Source organism: Daldinia caldariorum (genome assembly GCF_022478825.1).
Source record: "Daldinia caldariorum strain CBS 122874 unplaced genomic scaffold F4812scaffold_27, whole genome shotgun sequence".
NCBI lineage: Eukaryota > Fungi > Ascomycota > Sordariomycetes > Xylariales > Hypoxylaceae > Daldinia > Daldinia caldariorum.
Genome location: NW_025953063.1, coordinates 93,259 through 112,790, shown reverse-complemented (window position 1 = coordinate 112,790; position 19,532 = coordinate 93,259). Strand labels below are relative to the sequence as shown.

Sequence of the window (19,532 nt, the reverse complement as noted above, 5' to 3'; positions counted from 1 at the left end):
CGTAAACAATATGGGGTTGAAGCCATCGTCGTCATTAGTAGGAGTCGTATGCTTAATTTAGTCCAGAAACGGTTGAACTTTTTTTTTTCTTTCCATTCTCCTTTGTTTGGAGTTCGCTTTCCCCTCATCATTTCGTCAGGTACACGATTTCCTTAGTCTCAAAGTCTCTTCAGCTTTGGGGGTGTATCGGTAACAATCTCAAACTGCCATTGACTTATACAAGTAGCTGGACTAGCTGAAATACAACGTAAAATACAAGGGACTTGTATAGTTCTAAGGTCAAGTTAAAACGTATCTTGTCGTACCGGAGAGGTACAGTGCGTTATCTTACAGAGCCTCATACCACGGTAAAAACAACAAGTATTTCTCACTGAGACATCCGCTTTCTACAGAAGGCAGATTCCATGTAAGACGGCTGAAAATTAGTCGTTTTATTGGTCTGTACTACCACACAATTCGCGATGACCAAGTCACACATAGCCTATCAGACGCCAGCAGGGCAAAATATGGCATAAACGAGCTCGAATTCGGAAGCTATGTCAGAGAAAAAGAAAGACAAAGACATGCTAGACGCCCCCAATAGCATGTGTCGGACAAGACCGAGTACATAGGTAGTATGCGGCGAAAGGCCAAGACATCGTCCCAAAGAGCAATGAGGGCTTACCCCCGTAGATTTTCTTTGCTCTATCACCTGATGCTGTGTTCACGGGAGGGAAAATGTCGTCGCTAAACGACCAATCCGTCTCTTGGATCGTACCCTCTCACACAAAATACGGCATACTCTCTCTTATTGTTACATATCCAGCCTGCTGCCGCTAACCGCTTCCGTCAGCAAACACCCTTGCCTTGTCTATAGGTACTATGTAGAATGGTCCATTCACAGACCCGCCATCGTGTACTGCCAAGATATACCCATGGTGGAGCTCGGGCATGGCATTTCGACCGTTTGGCACCCGCCTAGCCTCTTTGCCACGGCTTGATGGCAGGATTTTTCTTGCCATAGAACATACGTTAAGCTACCTCTGGATACCGGTACGCGGAATCCTCCCTGGCAGACTGGTACCTAGCAAGCCATCGCTAGCATCCTTCGCGTGTCCGCATCCTTGTTCCATGGATTATCCCGGCGCGCAACAATTCACCCCATGTGGTGGGGGGCCTTGTACATACAGTACCTAAGTATCTGTGCCTTGTATTCAGTATGGGGTCTCCGTATGGGGTTCTCGCGCGAGAGATGATGGTTGGCGATCGAAGATGCTGGGATTGGGCCTTTCGTTCTGCTTACGCCTCGCTCGGTCGGTGTTCTTTGTTGCCAATATAAGGCTCGGGTGATACCCTTCTTTAGTTTCTAGTCTTGCCACTTCTCGTGTCTGTCTTTCTCGAGCCCAGGACCAATTCATCCTCTCGTCTGCTGGTGGTGGCTTGTAGTCCCCTTCAACCATTGGAGATCTTACACCTACCGCCTGTCATCCCTCAGATTAAGCAGCCATGTCCGAGAAATCTCAAGCCGACGTGTAAGTGTTCCATTCGCCCGGCGAGTCACACATTGTCTAACTCGTGACGATAGTATCGAACCCAAGGGTGTCGAAGGACAGTACCTTGAACATGGTATCGAGGCCACTGAGCATGTTGACCTCAATACCAACCTTGAAGCAAAGTAAGTGTTTACCTAACTACTACAATCCGTGTACTGAGGTGCGACTAACATGTGGCCTCTCCTAACAGGATTAAGAACCCTCTCAAGGGAATTCCTTACGAGCAGCTGATGCGTGATGTCGAAGCCTTCGCGCATGAGAAGGGTCTCGAAGAGCACATCCCAATTCTACGCCGGGGCGCGCTCGTCGCCCAAAACCCTCTCGACTTCGAGGACCAGGGCGGCGAGGAAGCTCTTGACGAAGCTGAGAAGGAGGCTCTCCGGGCCGAAGTCACACACCGATGGCGCATGCCCGCCCGACTATTCTTAACTATCGCGACTTGTTCTATTGGCGCTGCCGTCCAGGGATGGGATCAGACCGGAACTAACGGTGCTAATATCTTCTTCCCCGAATACTACGGCATCAGTACCAATAGCACGAGGGACAGACTTGTAAGTTACATTCCTACGCGTCAACCCTATGTAATATACTGATCATTCGTAAAGTTGCTTGGTCTGATAAATTCTGGCCCTTATATCGGCTGTTCTTTCATTGGATGCTGGCTCTCGGACCCCATTAACAACTTAATCGGTCGTCGTGGTGTAATCTTTGTCTCTGCTCACTTCTGTCTCTGGCCTGTCATCGGTTCTGCATTCTGCCACACATGGGAACAGCAATTGGCTTGCCGTTTGCTAATGGGTATTGGTATGGGTATTAAGGCTTCAACTGGTTCGTCCTCCAATATCTAGATTCTCCAGGTCTCGTTGCTAACAAGTAATAGTTCCTGTTTACGCTGCCGAAAATGCTCCGGCTTCGATCCGAGGCGCTCTGGTCATGTCATGGCAAATGTGGACTGCTTTTGGTATCTTCCTCGGAACCGCCATCAACCTTGCCGTCTTCAACCACCCTCTCAACTGGCGACTGATGCTAGGCGCTCCCTTCATCCCAGCCGTTCCTCTCCTGTGCCTGATCTACCTCTGCCCCGAGTCGCCCCGTTGGTTAATGAAGAAGAACCGATACCCAGAAGCCTGGAACTCCCTGGTTAAGCTGCGGAACAACCCAATCCAGGTTGCCAGAGATATTTACTACATTCACGCTCAGCTCGCCATTGAGCATCAGATCGTCAGCCAGAGCAACTACGCCACTCGTTTCACGCAGCTCTTCACGATCCCCCGTGTGCGCCGCGCCACTATTGCCGCTTTCACCGTCATGATTGCGCAGCAGATGTGCGGTATCAACATCATCGCTTTCTACTCCACCACCGTCTTCGTCGACTCCGGATATAACCAATTCCAGGCCATGCTATGCTCGTTCGGTTTCGGTCTCGTCAACTGGCTTTTCGCATTCCCCGCCTTCTGGACTATCGACACTTTTGGACGACGATCTCTGCTCCTCTTCACTTTCCCCCAGATGATGTGGACTCTGCTTGCGGCCGGTCTGTGCACCCTGATGGAGCAAGGAACCGCGAGGACTGCGCTCGTCGCTCTTTTCGTCTTCTTGTTCGCCGCTTTCTACTCGCCCGGCGAAGGTCCTGTCCCCTTCACCTACAGTGCCGAAGTGTTCCCTCTATCTCACCGCGAGGTCGGTATGGGATTCGCCGTCGCCACTTGCTTCTTCTGGGCCGCTGTTCTCAGCATAACGTTCCCCTTCATCCTCGACAGGTTGCAGACCGTCGGCGCCTTCGGCCTCTACGCGGGTTTCAACCTCGCGGCGCTCATCATGATCTTCTTCCTCGTGCCCGAGACGAAGCAGCGCACCCTCGAGGAGCTCGACTACGTCTTCGCCGTCCCCAACCACAAGTTCGCCCATTACCAGGTGACTAAGGCGCTGCCTTACGGAATCAAGCGATGGCTTTTTTTCCAGCGCAGCGCTGTGCTAGAGCCCCTCTACCACCAGGACGACGAGGTTCGCACGGCCCCTGTCAGCGAGGGCAAGAAATCTTCCTCGTGAAGGAGGGTATAATGTTAGGGAAAAGGAGGCTGTACGCGGCGGATCCGTCGTACAAATGATAGTTAAAAAGAGTGAATTCACGTATCCAGGCTGGGGATATACAGCCGGGCACAGGCTCGTTTAGGTGCAAACTTTTACAAAATACCCCAATTTTATATTTTGAATTCTCATAGGGATTTCTTATATACCTCTCTATATTATTTCATTAACGAGCTGCGGTATCTAAGCGAAGCTTCTCTCATTTTTCTAAAGTGACTATGCGTGCATTTAATCAACACTGAATGAGTAGCATGAAACCCCTATATGTTTCTATAATTAGAAAATGGCGATCGGATCGTTGGCTTTGTAGGACATATCTAGCTAGGTACGCAGTCCTACGTTGATACAGAGTAACACTTAGTAAAGTAGTGTGCGTAGCCGCTGGCCGGCCTTAAGAAATGTAGATCTGGACACCATCCAAAATATCCACTCACTCTTCGGACGGAGTATCTACGTTACCCCCCGCCCATAACTGTCACCCTATCCACCTATTAAAGTAAAAGATCCTCGTTCCCAGTGTAAACCTGCTATTTGACAGTGTAATTCACCTATGAGGTTCTTACTGCAGGAACCACAGTATGAAGGAGAGCTTGTAGCATGAACGAAGCTAGCATAGCGTGCTTATCTCCCCTAGAAGTTACCAATTAACTCTACGACTTATATTTTAGCTTTTTGATGCTTGTTTTCCCACTTCTCTTTCAGGATCTTCGCACGTTCGCTATTCTTGGTAAAGCCTTCGTAAACAGCTGGCCATCCACCACCAACGGTTCGAATGTCGACAGGACGACTGGTTTTGACGTCCATATAAGTCACGGAACCTTTTACTTCGGCGACGATAGCTTGCTGCTTGAGCGAGAAGAGGGATGTTGTTCCACTGTTACGTGTCGGCTCTATTTTCTCTTGGCGGTAGGCTGCGATTAGCTGTGCATCTAGATTAGCAGGTGTATACAAGTGGCGGCGTCAAGACACTACTAACCGAGTCGGGATACTTGACTTGCCGTCGAATATCCAAGTTGTATCTCCTAATAACGGGGATAACCGTCTTAGCAGTAATCATGTCGTTGTACTCTTGCTCGCTGAGGAACTCGTCGTAGCTCTCCATAACGCGATAGAAGCATTGGCCGAAGAAGTGCATGTACTGCGAATGCATCATATGTCCGAAGGGGTCCTGGTCTTCGGCCCAGACAACTCCGCGTTCAACCATCGTTTTGGGCTCGTACCCCATAGCCTCGAGAGTGGAGATCGCCTGGCTTCGGAGAGACACGTATAAGTCTCCGGTCGGGTGGGGACCCGGAGCGCCGGCGGAGGAATAGGGTGACAGATATGCCGATTCGGCTAGTCGGGAACGGACGGAACGGGTACTATCCGCCATTATTAGGGAGATGCAATTTTTTTTTTTTTTTTACTTTTCTTTCCCCTTTATTTACGAAGAGATAAAGTAATGGTCTTTGAAGCCGATTGTTCCAATTGACCGATGTAATATTTACACCGTGTAACCGCCTGTAAGAACACTGATAGGAGACGGCTCGCCAATGAACTGAGTTGACGGCTTTATATACAAGGAATCCGTGCTGCTCTTACACTCATTAAACCCCGCTTATAAGTCTCGCTGCTGGACTACCTTTGCTAGGTGATGGATAGGTGCGTGCATAAGTCAACCAGGTATAAGAACACGAAGCACAAAAGCACCTAACCGAGGCATCCCAGCACGGCCTATTAAACATCGTCTGCAATGGCTAGATGCGACAATGCCGTGCATAGATCTAATTCGCACCTTCCAATGGTAATGCTTTAAATAAGACAAGTTTCGGTATCGGTTTGACTGTACCTAATTGTTCAACTCCGGTGTGGTGTATCGTATTACCAGTCACCACCTACTGTAAGTCTTCAGGGAGAGACTCTAGGAATTAGGGGATACACACTCCTGGGAGTTATCTACAGGGTGGTATAATCGTATAATATATTATGTTAGTAACGTCCTACCGTTGTACAAGAGGTTTCTTGAATCCGTAGCACTATTATAGATATTGTGTCATGACTAACTCTATGCACAGGCAGCTATGAAGGAAATCAAGGTTCCTCTACTTAGAATATATGGAAAAAAAAAATAACCCGACAGGTCTGCTACATTTACATGTGAGATGCATGACCTTCGTTCCTTTTAGGGGAAGAGTACCTAAGTTTATATCATGAGAGGAAGTCATCGTAAAGGAGGGACGTGATAAAGGGCCTTATAGACACCTAAGGTTACCAATACCTTGTAAACGTTAACTGAATATATTTGTCTACCAGGTAGATATGGCTATAGTGTCTTTGTAATGGTTCGAATCAATAACGCTTGAGCCGTTTCATATATTCTTTGAACCTATTCGGTACCTCTATCTTAGTTTCTACCCCTGATAGGTGTGTTATGTGGTGCATACCACCACGCGCATTTCTAACCATTCTCCATTCCAGCGCTTGCATGTCACCGTGTTAAGTGAGATACCTAGTACGTGTTTTGAACGCAGCAGGTGGAAAGTCATATAACCCAAACTCTTTGAAGCGATGGTTTCTTATCTCTAAGACCGAGGCACGGTGTATATATATCGGGTAGGCGGCTCTCACGTCGACCCAGGTGTTCGTATGTACCTAACTTATAGTTCTATATATAATTCTTCGAAGGCTTCTCAAAGTCTCATCCCGCCAACCATCCCAGCAACGCCTCGTGAAACCTGCCTGGTTCTTGGATCTGAGGCGCGTGTCCCAAGTTGGCAAACTCTATCAGATCTGCGTTTGGTATGGCGGCAGCGGCTTGTTTCCCCAGCACATCGTAGTGACCTATTTTAGCCTGCACTTCGGGTGGGCTCCATTGCTTGCCCAATGCCGTGTTATCTTTGCCGCCTATAACCAAAAGTGTCCGCGGCTTGAGCAAGCCAAACTCATATATCACAGGTGCGCTCAAGGCCATGTCCGTGACAAGTGCTTGGTCAAAAGCGAACGTAGTCGCCTCTCTTCCCTTGTAGATATTGACTAGCATTTTCACCCACACATCGTATGAGTCGTTCCAATGCCCAACGTAATACGTTGCTTGCTCATACTCCCGGATAGATGTGTAGTTGTTTGAAGACTCAAAGAAGTACAGCTCATCAATGGTCTTATAAGGCACGCCGAGGGCCTTCCAGTCTTCCAACCCAAGAGGATTTACCATAACAATATTCTCAACCATTTCAGGGAACATCAGACCGAAGCGCACGGATGTCATGCCTCCTAGAGAGTGGCCAATCACGGTCACATTCTCAATTTCCAACGCATGTAGTAGGTCCCTAGTGTTATATGAAAGCTGCTGTAGCGTGTATTGATAAGACTTCGGTTTCGAGGACTTGCAGAAGCCGACTTGATCCGGCAGGATAACCCTATAGCCCGTCTGGGCAAGCTGTCTAGCGGTCGCTTCCCAAGTCGGTGCGCAGAAATTCTTTCCGTGTAGACAGACGGCAACCTTCCCGTTCGGTTCAACGGTGGGCATAATATCCATGAATGCCATTTCGAGCTTTTGGTGTTGCGATGTGAACCTATACGTCTTCAGGGGAAATGGATACGTAAAATTCGAACCATTCAGCTCCCCCTCGGACGGCACACTTCTTATGAAACCTGCATCGTAAGCAACGGCCTGTCGAACTAGTTCGATATACCCGAAAAGGATCACTGCTATAATTCCGAAGGTCCTCATGTTGTTGGTGAAGCTTATTATCTATCTACCCTTAACGAGTAGCCGTGCATTGGGCCTTATGCGCTTTTAGATAAAGGGGCTACTGATACTAGCGTTCTCTACTTTCAACCCTTATTAGCCTACTTTGTAGCCAGTGTCGCGGCTATTAGCTTTGATGATACGACAAGAGGCGGCTGGTTAAATTTGGGAAGTATTCGTTCCGCTGAGCACATCGCTTTTTTGCGTTCTTTGTTGTACTTCGATAGCAGATAGTACGATTTTAACCCCTCACTATGAGATCAGCATTAGCGGGACTCGAGAACCATATTTCAGGTACCGAGCTTTGTCTATTTACCATGTATTCTTCATAATCTGTATACATGGCTAGAAATTGAGGTTATAGTCGGTGTAATGCATGGTCACTTATACGGAGCACCTCCCTCTTTTGCAAATGCGCGCAGCATGGCCTGGACCACTCCTACATTCGAACCTGTTGCTATGTTCAAAAGCTAAGAAATTCTCGAGGGAGCGTATGAGACTAAGTGGCTACCTACATATTATATAAATTTATATTTCTAATATAAGTTAAAAGAATTGATGCATTATAGCAAGTCAGTTCGAAGTTGCACTAAAGTTCGTTGATGCGATAGTCCAGTTGATGGTTGCGAGCAAAATTATCTAGCCACCACCATAGCCGCCGATTACCTAACTTACTGTATACAATATCGATAATGAATGGACATATATTGACCTTGGTTTGGGTAGAGTTGCAGCGGAGATATCGCGTAGTGGGGATGCCAGCTTCCACATTGCGTTATTCCTCCGATGTAACCATAGATCTCTAAAGACTGAGAAATCGCCGGGGTGTAGCTTTATTTATATAGGTAAGGTATAAAAATATTAGCCTACGCGGTGCTAGACACCATATCTGAATAGTACCTAATGAAAATGCCGGACTCTGAAAATGTTGATATGTGAAAATAATGCCGTATTATAACTTATGACAAGCTCTCTTCTTCAAGGCTCGGTGGTTCCCTTAATAATCAAATCCGTTTTTAGGGCATCATTGCTACTGATGAGAAAGAGGTTGGAACCCGACGATTTGGGGTATTCTAAGCAGTGAGGAGACGGGTTTTATATGTGCGGGTGTGAGCCTATTGAATCTGGCGTTGCCGCCTGACTTTGTGGCGTTGTTGTTTATCTTGCTATCATCTCAATTCTGCTGCTGTTCCTCGCCTTGCTAGCTAACTCTTACTTAATCTTAAGTTGTTAATAATAATTCCCACAATACCACCGCAGAGTTCAAGAAATGTCCGCTCTAGTATATACTGGCATGTTATATACCCCGTTAAGCAAATCAGATATCAGGGTGCTTACGGTCGAAACCCACGATGAGGGGTCGATCAGTTGCTATCTTCATACAGTCACACTTTCCGTAGAATTGAAGTTTACGGCGCTGTCATACGTTTGGGGAGACCAGAGCGTCAAGGAAGTGATAAAGATAAATGGACATCCATTTCCCATTGGGGCCAACTTATGGAAGGCACTGAAAGACATATCGCAAATAGATTGGTTTACGAAAGACTCTTACCTGTGGATAGATGCGGTGTGTATCAACCAAGATGACAATGGTGAGAAATCCGAACAAATACCGAAGATGGCACAGATTTACAGTTTGGCTTCTCGGGTTATTGCTTCAATTGTTCCGACAGACGTCCTAACCGAAGACAACTTTAAGTTATTGTCAGGCATGGCTCAAACTGTTAAGTCCGCCCGAGACGGTGGGATTAGTCCGGTGGAATTGAGGAAGTCTTCGGACGAAAGGTTCGGAGGAGACAGTTGGAGGCAGCGGCCCTACGACTTACTGATGGAACTAACTACACTGCCGTGGTTCTCAAGGGTTTGGGTGAGGCAAGAAGTCGCACTGGCGGCCAAATGGCCTATAATCCTAATAGGCAAATATCAAATGCACATGGATGACCTATGCGATCTATGGCGTACAGTCTCCAACGAAAGGGAAATTTTTGATCAACCTCGGCTCAGGGCAATGGATAATATACGGACGATGATTCACTATACTGGAATCGTGCTGAAGGAGATTGGGCAGGCGCTTGATACTGCCGGGCTTCTCCTCCACGTAATCCTATCGTATGGGGTAGCTCAAGCAACACTCCCCCACGATCAAATATATGGTCTGCTTGGTCAGGTTTACGCCTTAATCGAAAAGACCAATAATCCACCGCTCCCTAGCCAGCTGGACCCGGACTACACCAGACCGTTCGAGAAGGTCTACCATGAGTTTACAGTATATATCCTAGAACATACTAGAGACCTAAGACTAATAGAAACTGTATATAGAGAGCTCGGAGGAGTCCCATCATGGGTTCCGGATCTTCGACATTTGGGATCGGATATGACTTGGAACATGCCAAAGGTCAAAGCCAACTTGAAGTTCTCGGAGTCTAGAAACGAGTTGCAAGTAGAAGGTATCAGAACCAGCGTACTTCAAACGTCTCTGCCTTGCATGCGTAATGCCAGTCTATGTCTGTTAGATCTAAGAGATCGAGTCAATGATTTTGAGGAAAGAATCATTAAACCATCTGCAGAAATTACGAATACACCTCTAGAAACGGTGCGAGAGAAATGGTTTGATAACATATCAAAGAATAATAAACGCGAAGAAGAGGAGCTGTACCAAAAGATGCTGGCAATCATTGCCGAACCGCCAGATATCGAGTTGTCCGATTACTGTCTCACGATGGACGACGCTTCGGTTCGCTTCTTGGTATTCCTGGATAATATTTACGTCCTCTTTCAGAATGGGAATTTTGGCGTGTGTAATAGACGAGACGCTGTTGTGGAAAAAGGCGATATACTGTGCTTGTTTAAAGGTGCCCACCACCCTTGGGTCCTTCGCCCTGTTGCCGGCGGATATGTGTTTGTTGCATCATGTACGTTGACCGACTACATGTACAGCAAGGATATAAGAGAGGAGTGGTTCTTTAACCAGAGCCAGTGCGAGGTCTTTAATATACTGTAGGTAGTTCTTGATACAGAATTTGAACAGCAATACAAACGAGTGTGCTTCTCCATTATGGCTGTTGTAAAAGCCCATTGTGAAGGGCTACGTACCTAGGAGGTAGGTAGCTTAACGCGGTTTGGAAGACGTAATACAGTCGAATACTCCTGTCTTTACTCCGGGACATCATGAAATGGCGCACACTAAGCTATCACACCGACGTGGCGGTGCTTTGACTACGTCTTATTTCGCATTCGTTCGAGTTGGAATTACTCCAAAAATGACCACTCTCGCTCCATTCCGAGGTAGGATCGTGAGAGGTCTCTGAAACTGTAGAACCTACTTGATAGGCAGGGTTAGACCGGCAATGAGAAATCGACGTGTTCGAGATCATCGGGTAAGCGCTGGGACGAAAATCGCCATAGAACACTTCAACGTTAGGACGTGTTTATAAATCATTTTCGAGGTGTATATACCTACCTACCTATCATAGTAATGCCAAATTACGCGTACAGTTATGATCCAGCGAAACCCCACGTTTTGGTCTCTTCTCTTGGCGCGAAGGTGGTGGTTATTCGCCTGCCTTCTAGCTCTAAAGTTTTTCGCCGATAATCGAACGGCAGACGATATTTACAATCGGGAGATAAAGATATTGGCGTACTGTATCTTGGGAATTGTCTTCTCGAATCACTAAGTGAGACCCGGCAGACTCAATACCGAGGAATTTACAGCTGAGTAACTGGATTGTAATATCAAATCAACCCATCCCTTGACCAATAAACCGGCGGAGTTAAATGAGAATACTACCATAGACTCGTACCTTAGGGACACACCTATCTATATCGATTGCCCGTTTGAGAACCCGATATCTTTACTATTGAACGTTGTAGTAATACTAGCACCTGGCACTGTAACGAAATCTTCCGTTTTGGGCAATTCATATCATGACCATTGCCCGGCAGAGTAAACCTATTGAACGCAAGCATTATATAACAAGAAGTCCATATAGAATTTTATAATGTAGAAGAGCGTTGGCAAGTTTATGAGTATGAGTATTAACGACAGCGATCATGTCCGAGATGATTCCACTTTCAGAGAGTAATGTTGTTGACATAGAGATTCCTTGCATTGTATTTTTTGCCCTAACCCCCGTATTTTTAGCTATTCGGATGATATCCAGACTCAAAACAGGCTCCGGGATTGGATGGGATGATGGAACAATCATGGTCTCTTGGGTATGGTGAATTCAAGTCCGACGAAACTACCTAATGTCTGCAGTGGTTGACTCTTTCGTCCTCGAAGACTTTCGCGCAGACCGTCTCGGGACTTTTGATAGCTGCCTGCGAGCACGGATTCGGACAGCATATATATAACCTCTCAGCCCAAGATCAAATTTTCGCACTCAAGGTATTGTGCACGCGCGAGTGTCAATGGCTCATTCGATGAAGACAATAAGCTAACGGCGCCGAAAAGCTCTACTACATCGCACAAGCATTCTACAAGCTTACCTTAAACCTCACCAAGGCGTCTATTCTCTTATTATATCTCCGCATTTTCCTCCAGCGATGGTTCAGAATCTCTTGTTACATCTTGCTCGGCATAATTTTATGTTATATGCTAGCGACCACTGCTGCATCTATATGGCAGTGTACCCCCATCAGCCGAGCCTGGGATAAATCAGTGCCAGGAACATGCATCAGTATCACCAGCAACTGGTATTCGAACGCGGGCTTCTCGATTGCTACGGATATTGCAATCCTTGTGCTTCCCATGCAACCCATCTTCCGGTCTAATCTACCGACGAAACAGAAGTGGGCGTTGGTGATCGTGTTCACTTTGGGGATCTTGTAAGTTAAAAAAAGTTTCTTCTTCCCACCACCGGGTAGCCATAGATGAAAAAAAAAGGAGGGCCTACGAGGAGGCTGACTTAGTTTGTCAGTGTAACTATAACGAGTATCCAACGTATGCAGACAATTGACTTCTCGTCCACGAGCACCGATCCTACTTACGACATCGCCTCTTCGACTTGGACAGTCATCGAAGAAAACCTTGCCATCATATGTGCGTGTCTTCCTATGTGTAAGGGGCCACTCAACTGGCTGTTCCCATCGGTATTCATGGGAAGTTCAAGGCGCACCTCAACTAGTTACAAGCCGAGCCACCCGACGAATAATTCCAGTCGAAATTATTGGGCACCAATCCGTGGCGATAGTGAGATGCTGAGCACGCGCGTAACCTCTGTCCAAGGGCGTAAGCCGACCGAGGGCAGCAATAGTCGGGAGTACATGTTGGAAGAGACCGGATCACTAGATCGCAAGAGCGATGTGGAGGATGTTCGGGGTATTCGGAAAGTTATCCAATATGATATCACAGTACATACATCCGGTGATGGTAAAGAGACAGTCTGAGTACTGGAGGGCATGAAAAAGGGTTGAAGACCTGAGTACCTAGGTACGTACCGGATATACATATTATATGAAGTACCTCCAGTAATAAATATCTTAATGAAACTAATGAAGTTAATGAAGCGTACATGCAGTAAACACGAATTATACAAATAACATAGTACCTAACCCCGTAGGTACCTACGTACTAGGTTAGGTAAACTTGATGATGACGTAGCCGTAAAACGTACCTAGGTATGTATCGAGGTACCTAAGGCCTCGGCTTTTTTCGATTATGGAAAGCTTCAATTGGTTTTGAGAAAACCAACATCTTTTCGCCATTGCACATCGCTGCTTGTACATCACTACCCAAGATGAAGCCCATATGCACCTCACAGACCGGTCTCCTACTAAAACCACTAATCTCGCGTCAATGCCTATATTCTAGTCGCCTGCGTTTCAACTCGCACCAATGCCGCACGTTCCTACGACCTCAGCGATCATCTCATCGAGCCGTTGAAAGCCTCAATGTTAGTCGCATGCGCACAGAATCCCACGATTACTACGTCCGACGGCGAACTTTTCTTCTATGTGGAGCAGTTTCGGGTTTAGTCGGTATCTGCTATACCTCGTATCTTCTCTATCAAAGGCTTCACAAACCGACAAAATTCGATAGCGGGCTACCGGATAAACTCGATCCTTTCAACACCGAAGCTGGTTCGAAGCGCAAGACAGTTATCCATGACGCAGATGGCGTAGAACTCGTACCTACGGGTAATAGCACCGTCCCTACATTTCCGCGAGTACTCGAAGTTTCGCTTGGTGCTGAAGAAGGCCAAGAGCTGGTCAACGGGGTAGAGTATACCTTAGTCGGGCTGGGCGTGAGAACCGTGAGCTTCTTAGGTATTCAAGTGTATATGGTAGGATATTACATCGCGACGCAGGATATCGCTGCGTTGCAAGCGCGCTTGGTCAGAGAAATAAATCCCATCGCAACAACGTTAGTGCCGAGCGAAAAGGACGAATTACGAAAGGTGCTGTTAGATCCGGAGCGGGGAGAAAAGCTGTGGAACGACATACTGCAGGAAGTGCGACCGCGCTGCCTATTCAGAGTCGTGCCGGTAAGAGATACTGACTTCCATCACTTAAGAGATGGATTTGTGCGCGCCATCTCGGCGAAGTTGCAGGGTAATAACCCCGAATTTGGCGACGAAAACTTCGCCGAGGCTATGAAGGAGTTCCGAGGTTTATTCAACCGAGGCAAGGTGCCGAAGGGGCGGGAGATGCTGCTGGTTCGCGACGCGGCTGGGCGGTTGACCATCGTTTTCGACGATGGAAAGACCGGCATGGATATAATTGGACGCGTCTCCGACGAACGAGTATCCCGACTGCTGTGGCTTAACTACCTAGCCGGCAGCAAGGTTGCATCCGAGCCGGCGAGGAAGAATATTGTCGATGGTATCATGGAGTTTGTGGAGAGACCAGTGGGCACGGTCGCCACACAGGTGATATGACGCAAATGCCGAAATCATCTACAACTGGCGAAATGTACAGTTTGGGCCTTGAGCAGATGTGCATTGATGTATATTACCCAGCATGCCACTTACTACTGTATCATCTAGCGATAACATCATGGTTGATCATGGTCGTGCCAATTTGCCCATTTTTTGCTACCCATCTACCTCTCGGCAATGCAAGATTGGTTCCGGATGATTCAAAAGTATGCTACCCGGCCGGGTATACTAAGGTAGGCTAAAGATCCGAATGCGACGATATCTTATTCACATCCTCGATCCGAGTTGTCTAATCATGTTTCGTCGTGAACAAAACGCAACCCCGTTGTTTACCGGGGCCGGTGGTTATATGATAGACATGGCAGATCCGGACACGGATGAGGAGAAAAAAAATAAACTTGAAGCACACTAGACGTCGGACCTGATATTAATCAGGAACCGATACGGCTGTATTTTATGTAAATTAAATGGTCACGTTGTACTGAGTGTAAATGCAACCACCTGTTGCTGAAACCAGGGAAATTCAAAAGGCTACCTGGTCAGCTATGTCGTTCGAACACACCTGTTCCTTTTCTATTGCACCTCTCTCAATGACAACACCATCCAGACCACCCAGACACACTTCGAACGACCCTCCCGAACTCTCGGCTAGCCTCGAGCGTGGTCGATTCAGTCAGAAACGCTCGATGGTCACCCTATCCTGCGTTCTCAGTCGACAGGATGTTGGATACAGCGAGTATCATTGCTGTGATCCTCGTCCCTATCGTGCTGATCGCTATCATGCTAGCGATGTGGTACTGCCCCTTCCGGCACGTGAGCCACTCTCATCCTGGCGAACCAGCTCCCAGCACTGCTACAGCGACCGTCGAAAGCATACCCCTCCCATCTGAGACTCCCTCGTACGAGCTCGAAGCGCATCAATCCTTTGGACTTTCGAGAATTTCTGAGGAGGGAGGTCCCGTGAGCCACTCGACCGTTCATAGGTGACGAGTTTTCACTCCAACGCCTAAAAAGTTTCTCGGGCTCCTTGGTATATGAGTTTAGAGGCGCGGCGTATTTACTCAGCGCAATGACGCTGTCAGCCCTTTGGACTTGGAAATACTATTTACGTTCTTGTCCAGTAAGAAGTTTAGTCAACGGAATATATGCTCATTAGTACATATGCTAATATCTCTCCTAGAGACCCCCTTTATGCCACTACAAGACTGTGGGCAGTGAAGCTCAACGAAATGGGTTTCAATATTTTTGATTTTCCGCGGCTATGGGACCGCATATCAATGTTATTTAAAATTACTTGCCGATTTTACATTCAAGCGTAACGATACTTTGATAATTGTTAGGTCGGCTTATATGCTGCACCGAAATACGTTAAGACTAAGGGTACACGCGATAGGGGGGGATATGGTATGGTAGTTCTATAGGTCGTTAACCTTTCTACTTCACCTGGAACCCAATGTTTTGTCAAAACCTGGGAAGAGAATAGATTGGCTCATTTGAACATTGCTGGTGAATCAAATCGCACCAACCCTTACGGAAACACCGTCCTTCAATATAGCATTCCCATGGTCTATAAATTAAGCGTTTCGACACACGAGGAACATACTCCCCTAAGGTTGAAAAAGGGGCTGTACAACGTCGAATTTGACTGACGACTTTACTAGTATGGGAGACTCTTAACATAACTAGGCTCTATTGCGTCCGAAAATCTCTATTATGTATCTATTGCGGAAGAAAACCGGCCTGCATTGCTTGCTTGTTTGCGCTGATTCCATGCCTCGAAAAGAATATATCTCTATGCATACTTCCAGGTATCGAACGTGATGAACTCCTCCCCGCAAAAAAGGTCTTGGCTCTAAAGTCTTAGCTCTCTCTATAAAGACTCGACTTGACGACTTGTAGTGCCAATTTGTAGCCCAACTCGCAGACCTTCACATTTTCGACTGAGGCTTATTAGGTAGTCACAAAGCGCCAACCTCGGCAAGCAGGCTCTTTAGTTCGCCAGATTTAGCTTGCAGGTCGGAGTTGCCACCGATATGCTTCTTCCCGATCCAGATGTTGGGGACAGTGCGCTGGCCCGAAATGTCCTCGAGCGCATCTTGGATAGCGGAACCATCTGGTATCTTGTCCAGCTCTACCACCTTGTACTTGGCATCTAGACTGTCGAGAAGGCGCTTCGAGGCGCTGCAGTAAGGGCAATAGGATTTGGAGAATACCGCTACAAAGGGGAAGTTTTTGTTAGTGGGATTAAATATCTAACGTATAATTGCGCAAAGGGGCCGATAAAGGGTTGTAGCTAGTTTAACCAACCGGTAAAATAAATCTAGGTAAAATACTCACCGACGGCATTCTCGTTGATAATGTCCTGAGCTTTCGTCTTAGCGTCGGCCATGGTTTGCGACGATACGGATTTAGAGAACAATCGACGGACGAGAAACATCAAAGTTCTTAAATCAATGTTGCTGCTGTGAATTAGCGGGGAAGTGTCGGGGGTTTTTATAAGTAGTTGTTTTTATTGTGGCACGCAATCAAAGACGTGACGGATGGATAACTTGGATAACTGGCAAAATTGTATTTGTCAACCTCCGATTTCGTCATAAGGGTTGCGGGTGCCGTCGGTGGAATCTGTGCCGCGGACTCGGGACGGGAATTATTACAGGTTAGATAAGATAAGGTACGTACTTTGAAATCTTGAATAGGTACCTAGGTACTTATGACAGCAGCAGAGGAACTTTGGCCGCAAAGGCAAATACAACTTGAGATAAACTAGGTACATAAGGTACACGACATGTGTACGGGATTATTTGAGATCGATTCATGTAGCCCGGAGCCAACAAAATATAGATTCCGGAATTTGACAATCGTAGAAAAAAAAAGAAGTACTTATTCTTATAAGTTTTGGTGAATAAGTACATGCTCGATTTTGGACCGTTAGAAAATGACGCAATTTCACACCCAACAGGTCTGCATGTGTATTTTGTACGAGGGGGAATGGAACTTCAACGACCTAACATCGAGGTATCTAGCATCCAAGACGTAAAGGTGGGGTAACCTGCCTTACATGTACATTGTCTGTAATCCGTACCCAACAGCCCAGTTAGCCTAACAGCTACCTATTAGGCATAGTAAAAATCCATCCAATACTGTGCTAGGAAAACAGCTTACATAAAAAACCACCTTGTTAACCCCGCTTAACCTAAAAATGGCCTAACTTGTGGGTTTTCTCCCCGAGACGATCCACGGCCAGCCTTGTCTTCGTTTCAACCACTGAAGCTCCGACACCTGGCTCATCACCAATTGGTAATTTTTCTTTTTCTTTTTTTTTTAATAAAAAAAAAAGACATTTACCTACCCAATGAGTCAAACTTTTCTTTCACATACCAACTTGTACTTGTACATATCTTCCAGTACCGATATAGGCCGTTTCTTTAAGCAATTGGCAAAGAGTTCTCGACCTTTATCGCGCATGCGCGTTGTCTGGCAGTTTTATTATTAGTCTGTCCAATAAGAGACAAAATTTCCTAGACGATTCTTTTAACAACAAGATCCATAATCTAAGCTTTCCCTCGAATCGTATGACCTTCCCTAGCAGCCTATCGTGGGTTCCTCTTTGACCGAACTTCTCCGTTCAGCAGCAACAACAATACATCATCGATCCGGTAAATAGTCGAACCTCGTACCGCATACATACATCAGAAAATAAGGGAAACTAAACTGTACAAACTTTCTACACATGTTACCTACATATACACTTCTACACTTCTAGAGCCCAGTATAGTGTCCAAAGCTTACCTACCCTCAGCCCGTAGAGTCGTAACGGCAAATCGGTTTGCTTTATTTAGGCGGCGGCGGCCCATAAGGCAGTAAGACTTATGCACAAGTCCTAGAAACATACGTATGCACCGCTCCGTTCCGATATTACTTGCATCCAGTCAAACGGATACTTAAAAGATTGTCTGCCGCAAGTCTCGGTACGAGTGGCTAGCGGGCTAGATCTGCAACTCTGCAGCTGCTTCTCCGCAAGTTAAAATAAAGGAACGTCGCTAGGTGTCCTCCGGGGCAACCTAGCTCTTCAAAGTGGCTTCGAATCAGGTAATCTTGGCATCCGCTAGTGCCATCAAGAACCTTACGACATTATTACCACCCGCATTACAGAATTACGTCCAAACAACAGTCGACCACCTTTCCGAAGCTGTCGCCGGATCCAGCGAGTACCTTGCTTCTCAGGGAGTTTCATATTCAACATTAGCCTACACCTCTGCCGTTCTTGCGCTACCTTTGATGATGGTATCCCGATTTTGGGGCAGCAGCCGCAACAACATATCGCCATATGCTTCACAGGCCGATACGCAGGACGTGCCTCACGTCACTGAGGACGACTTTAGCTATATCACGTCTGAAGACCTTGAAAATACTTTACCTCCTCCCTCGCGAGCCTATGACCCTCAAAGTCGACGGGCCCCGCCTTCTTCTAGCCTCGACGATGACGTTCTCCTGATCAAGAATAAAGGTATCACCTATCCTGTGCATTTCCCTGCATATTCCATCGGGGATGGAAAACTACATGTGCGAGATGTCCGGGATCGCGTGGGGTTGGTCATGGATCTTAGCGACCGCCAGACTCGTCGCATGAAGATGCTCTATAAGGGTCGTCATCTTACAGAGCCGGACGTCCCCATTCGCGACTATGGCGTGAAGAACAACAGCGAGTTGCTAGTAGTAGTGCCTGAAGGGAGATCGAGCGATGTGGATGGTGAGACCAGCAATGAAGAAGTCGTCACCACGGAGGATCCACAGAAGTCTAAGAAGGCCAAGAAGAATAAGGGTCGAAAGAAGAAGAAGGACCGTATCGATCCCCGCGAAAGTACAGCAAATCTTGAAGTGCCCGGGCATAGGGCAGACCGAGAGGGCAGGAAGCCATCCCCGGATCCGTCTATCCACCCATCTAGAGTACCTTCTCCCGCAGTGCCTCCTGGACCTACAGACAAGCTACAAGCAATCAGAAACCATTTTGATACGAAGCTCTTGCCACTTTGCCAGGCTTTTATGGATAAACCGCCGAGGGAGCAGAAGAAGTTGGTAGATGAGCATCGGAAACTGAGCGAGACGATCATGCAGCATGTGTTACTGAAACTAGACGAGGTAGATACGGGAGGCGACCCTGACGTCAGAGCAAAGAGGAGGGAGCTTGTGAAGTATGTCCAGGATGTATTGAAGGATATCGACGAGCGTCTACCTCTGTCCATTAGGCCTAAGGATAGATGATCTATTAGGTAGATCCATCTTCATCTACCTGCTGGCTTTAGAACT

At 47.0% G+C, this 19,532-nt stretch overlaps 9 protein-coding genes across 9 annotated transcripts; 6 read left to right on the top strand and 3 right to left on the bottom strand.

Moving 5' to 3' along the window:
• Positions 1 to 1,485: 1,485 nt before the first annotated feature.
• F4812DRAFT_463731 (uncharacterized protein) lies at positions 1,486 to 3,581 on the top strand (the record flags this gene model as incomplete). The annotated part of the gene is made up of 5 exons (XM_047938257.1): positions 1,486 to 1,511; positions 1,565 to 1,654; positions 1,723 to 2,083; positions 2,138 to 2,360; positions 2,413 to 3,581. The coding sequence occupies 5 exons, from the start codon at positions 1,486 to 1,488 to the stop codon at positions 3,579 to 3,581; spliced, it is 1,869 nt and encodes a 622-aa protein (XP_047785711.1).
• Positions 3,582 to 3,952: 371 nt separating this feature from the next.
• Positions 3,953 to 4,992, bottom strand: F4812DRAFT_468709 (uncharacterized protein; the record flags this gene model as incomplete). Its single annotated transcript, XM_047938812.1, has 2 exons — positions 3,953 to 4,541; positions 4,597 to 4,992. 2 exons carry the CDS (start codon positions 4,990 to 4,992, stop codon positions 4,278 to 4,280), a joined length of 660 nt encoding a protein of 219 aa, XP_047785710.1. The 3' UTR covers positions 3,953 to 4,277.
• A 937-nt stretch (positions 4,993 to 5,929) lies between these two features.
• On the bottom strand, positions 5,930 to 7,927 carry F4812DRAFT_446785 (alpha/beta-hydrolase). Its single transcript, XM_047935676.1, has 3 exons — positions 7,863 to 7,927; positions 7,664 to 7,798; positions 5,930 to 7,599 (listed from the first exon to the last, which is right to left on the bottom strand). Exon 3 carries the CDS (start codon positions 7,327 to 7,329, stop codon positions 6,298 to 6,300), a length of 1,032 nt encoding a protein of 343 aa, XP_047785709.1. The 5' UTR covers positions 7,330 to 7,599; positions 7,664 to 7,798; positions 7,863 to 7,927; the 3' UTR covers positions 5,930 to 6,297.
• Positions 7,928 to 8,518: 591 nt separating this feature from the next.
• On the top strand, positions 8,519 to 10,540 carry F4812DRAFT_446783 (HET-domain-containing protein). The gene has a single exon (XM_047935675.1). The coding sequence runs from the start codon at positions 8,618 to 8,620 to the stop codon at positions 10,346 to 10,348; it is 1,731 nt and encodes a 576-aa protein (XP_047785708.1). The 5' UTR covers positions 8,519 to 8,617; the 3' UTR covers positions 10,349 to 10,540.
• An 857-nt stretch (positions 10,541 to 11,397) lies between these two features.
• Positions 11,398 to 12,735, top strand: F4812DRAFT_453552 (uncharacterized protein; the record flags this gene model as incomplete). The annotated part of the gene is made up of 4 exons (XM_047936501.1): positions 11,398 to 11,562; positions 11,630 to 11,734; positions 11,801 to 12,174; positions 12,267 to 12,735. The coding sequence occupies 4 exons, from the start codon at positions 11,398 to 11,400 to the stop codon at positions 12,733 to 12,735; spliced, it is 1,113 nt and encodes a 370-aa protein (XP_047785707.1).
• A 120-nt stretch (positions 12,736 to 12,855) lies between these two features.
• F4812DRAFT_245675 (chalcone isomerase) lies at positions 12,856 to 14,471 on the top strand. Its single transcript, XM_047930685.1, has one exon. It carries the CDS (start codon positions 13,086 to 13,088, stop codon positions 14,223 to 14,225), a length of 1,140 nt encoding a protein of 379 aa, XP_047785706.1. The 5' UTR covers positions 12,856 to 13,085; the 3' UTR covers positions 14,226 to 14,471.
• Positions 14,472 to 14,945: 474 nt separating this feature from the next.
• Positions 14,946 to 15,474, top strand: F4812DRAFT_463726 (uncharacterized protein; the record flags this gene model as incomplete). Its single annotated transcript, XM_047938256.1, has 2 exons — positions 14,946 to 15,185; positions 15,406 to 15,474. 2 exons carry the CDS (start codon positions 14,946 to 14,948, stop codon positions 15,472 to 15,474), a joined length of 309 nt encoding a protein of 102 aa, XP_047785705.1.
• Positions 15,475 to 16,183: 709 nt separating this feature from the next.
• F4812DRAFT_463725 (putative glutaredoxin) lies at positions 16,184 to 16,614 on the bottom strand (the record flags this gene model as incomplete). Its single annotated transcript, XM_047938255.1, has 2 exons — positions 16,184 to 16,440; positions 16,563 to 16,614. The coding sequence occupies 2 exons, from the start codon at positions 16,612 to 16,614 to the stop codon at positions 16,184 to 16,186; spliced, it is 309 nt and encodes a 102-aa protein (XP_047785704.1).
• A 1,889-nt stretch (positions 16,615 to 18,503) lies between these two features.
• Positions 18,504 to 19,487, top strand: F4812DRAFT_453550 (BAG domain-containing protein; the record flags this gene model as incomplete). Its single annotated transcript, XM_047936500.1, has 1 exon — positions 18,504 to 19,487. One exon carries the CDS (start codon positions 18,504 to 18,506, stop codon positions 19,485 to 19,487), a length of 984 nt encoding a protein of 327 aa, XP_047785703.1.
• Between the last annotated feature and the right edge of the window lie 45 nt (positions 19,488 to 19,532).

What these genes read in the sequence shown, in the direction of transcription:
- F4812DRAFT_446785 (XM_047935676.1), bottom strand. Translation starts at nt 7,329, where the DNA reads ATGAGGACCTTCGGAATTATAGCAGTGATCCTTTTCGGGTATATCGAA.
- F4812DRAFT_446783 (XM_047935675.1), top strand. Translation starts at nt 8,618, where the DNA reads ATGTCCGCTCTAGTATATACTGGCATGTTATATACCCCGTTAAGCAAA.
- F4812DRAFT_245675 (XM_047930685.1), top strand. Translation starts at nt 13,086, where the DNA reads ATGAAGCCCATATGCACCTCACAGACCGGTCTCCTACTAAAACCACTA.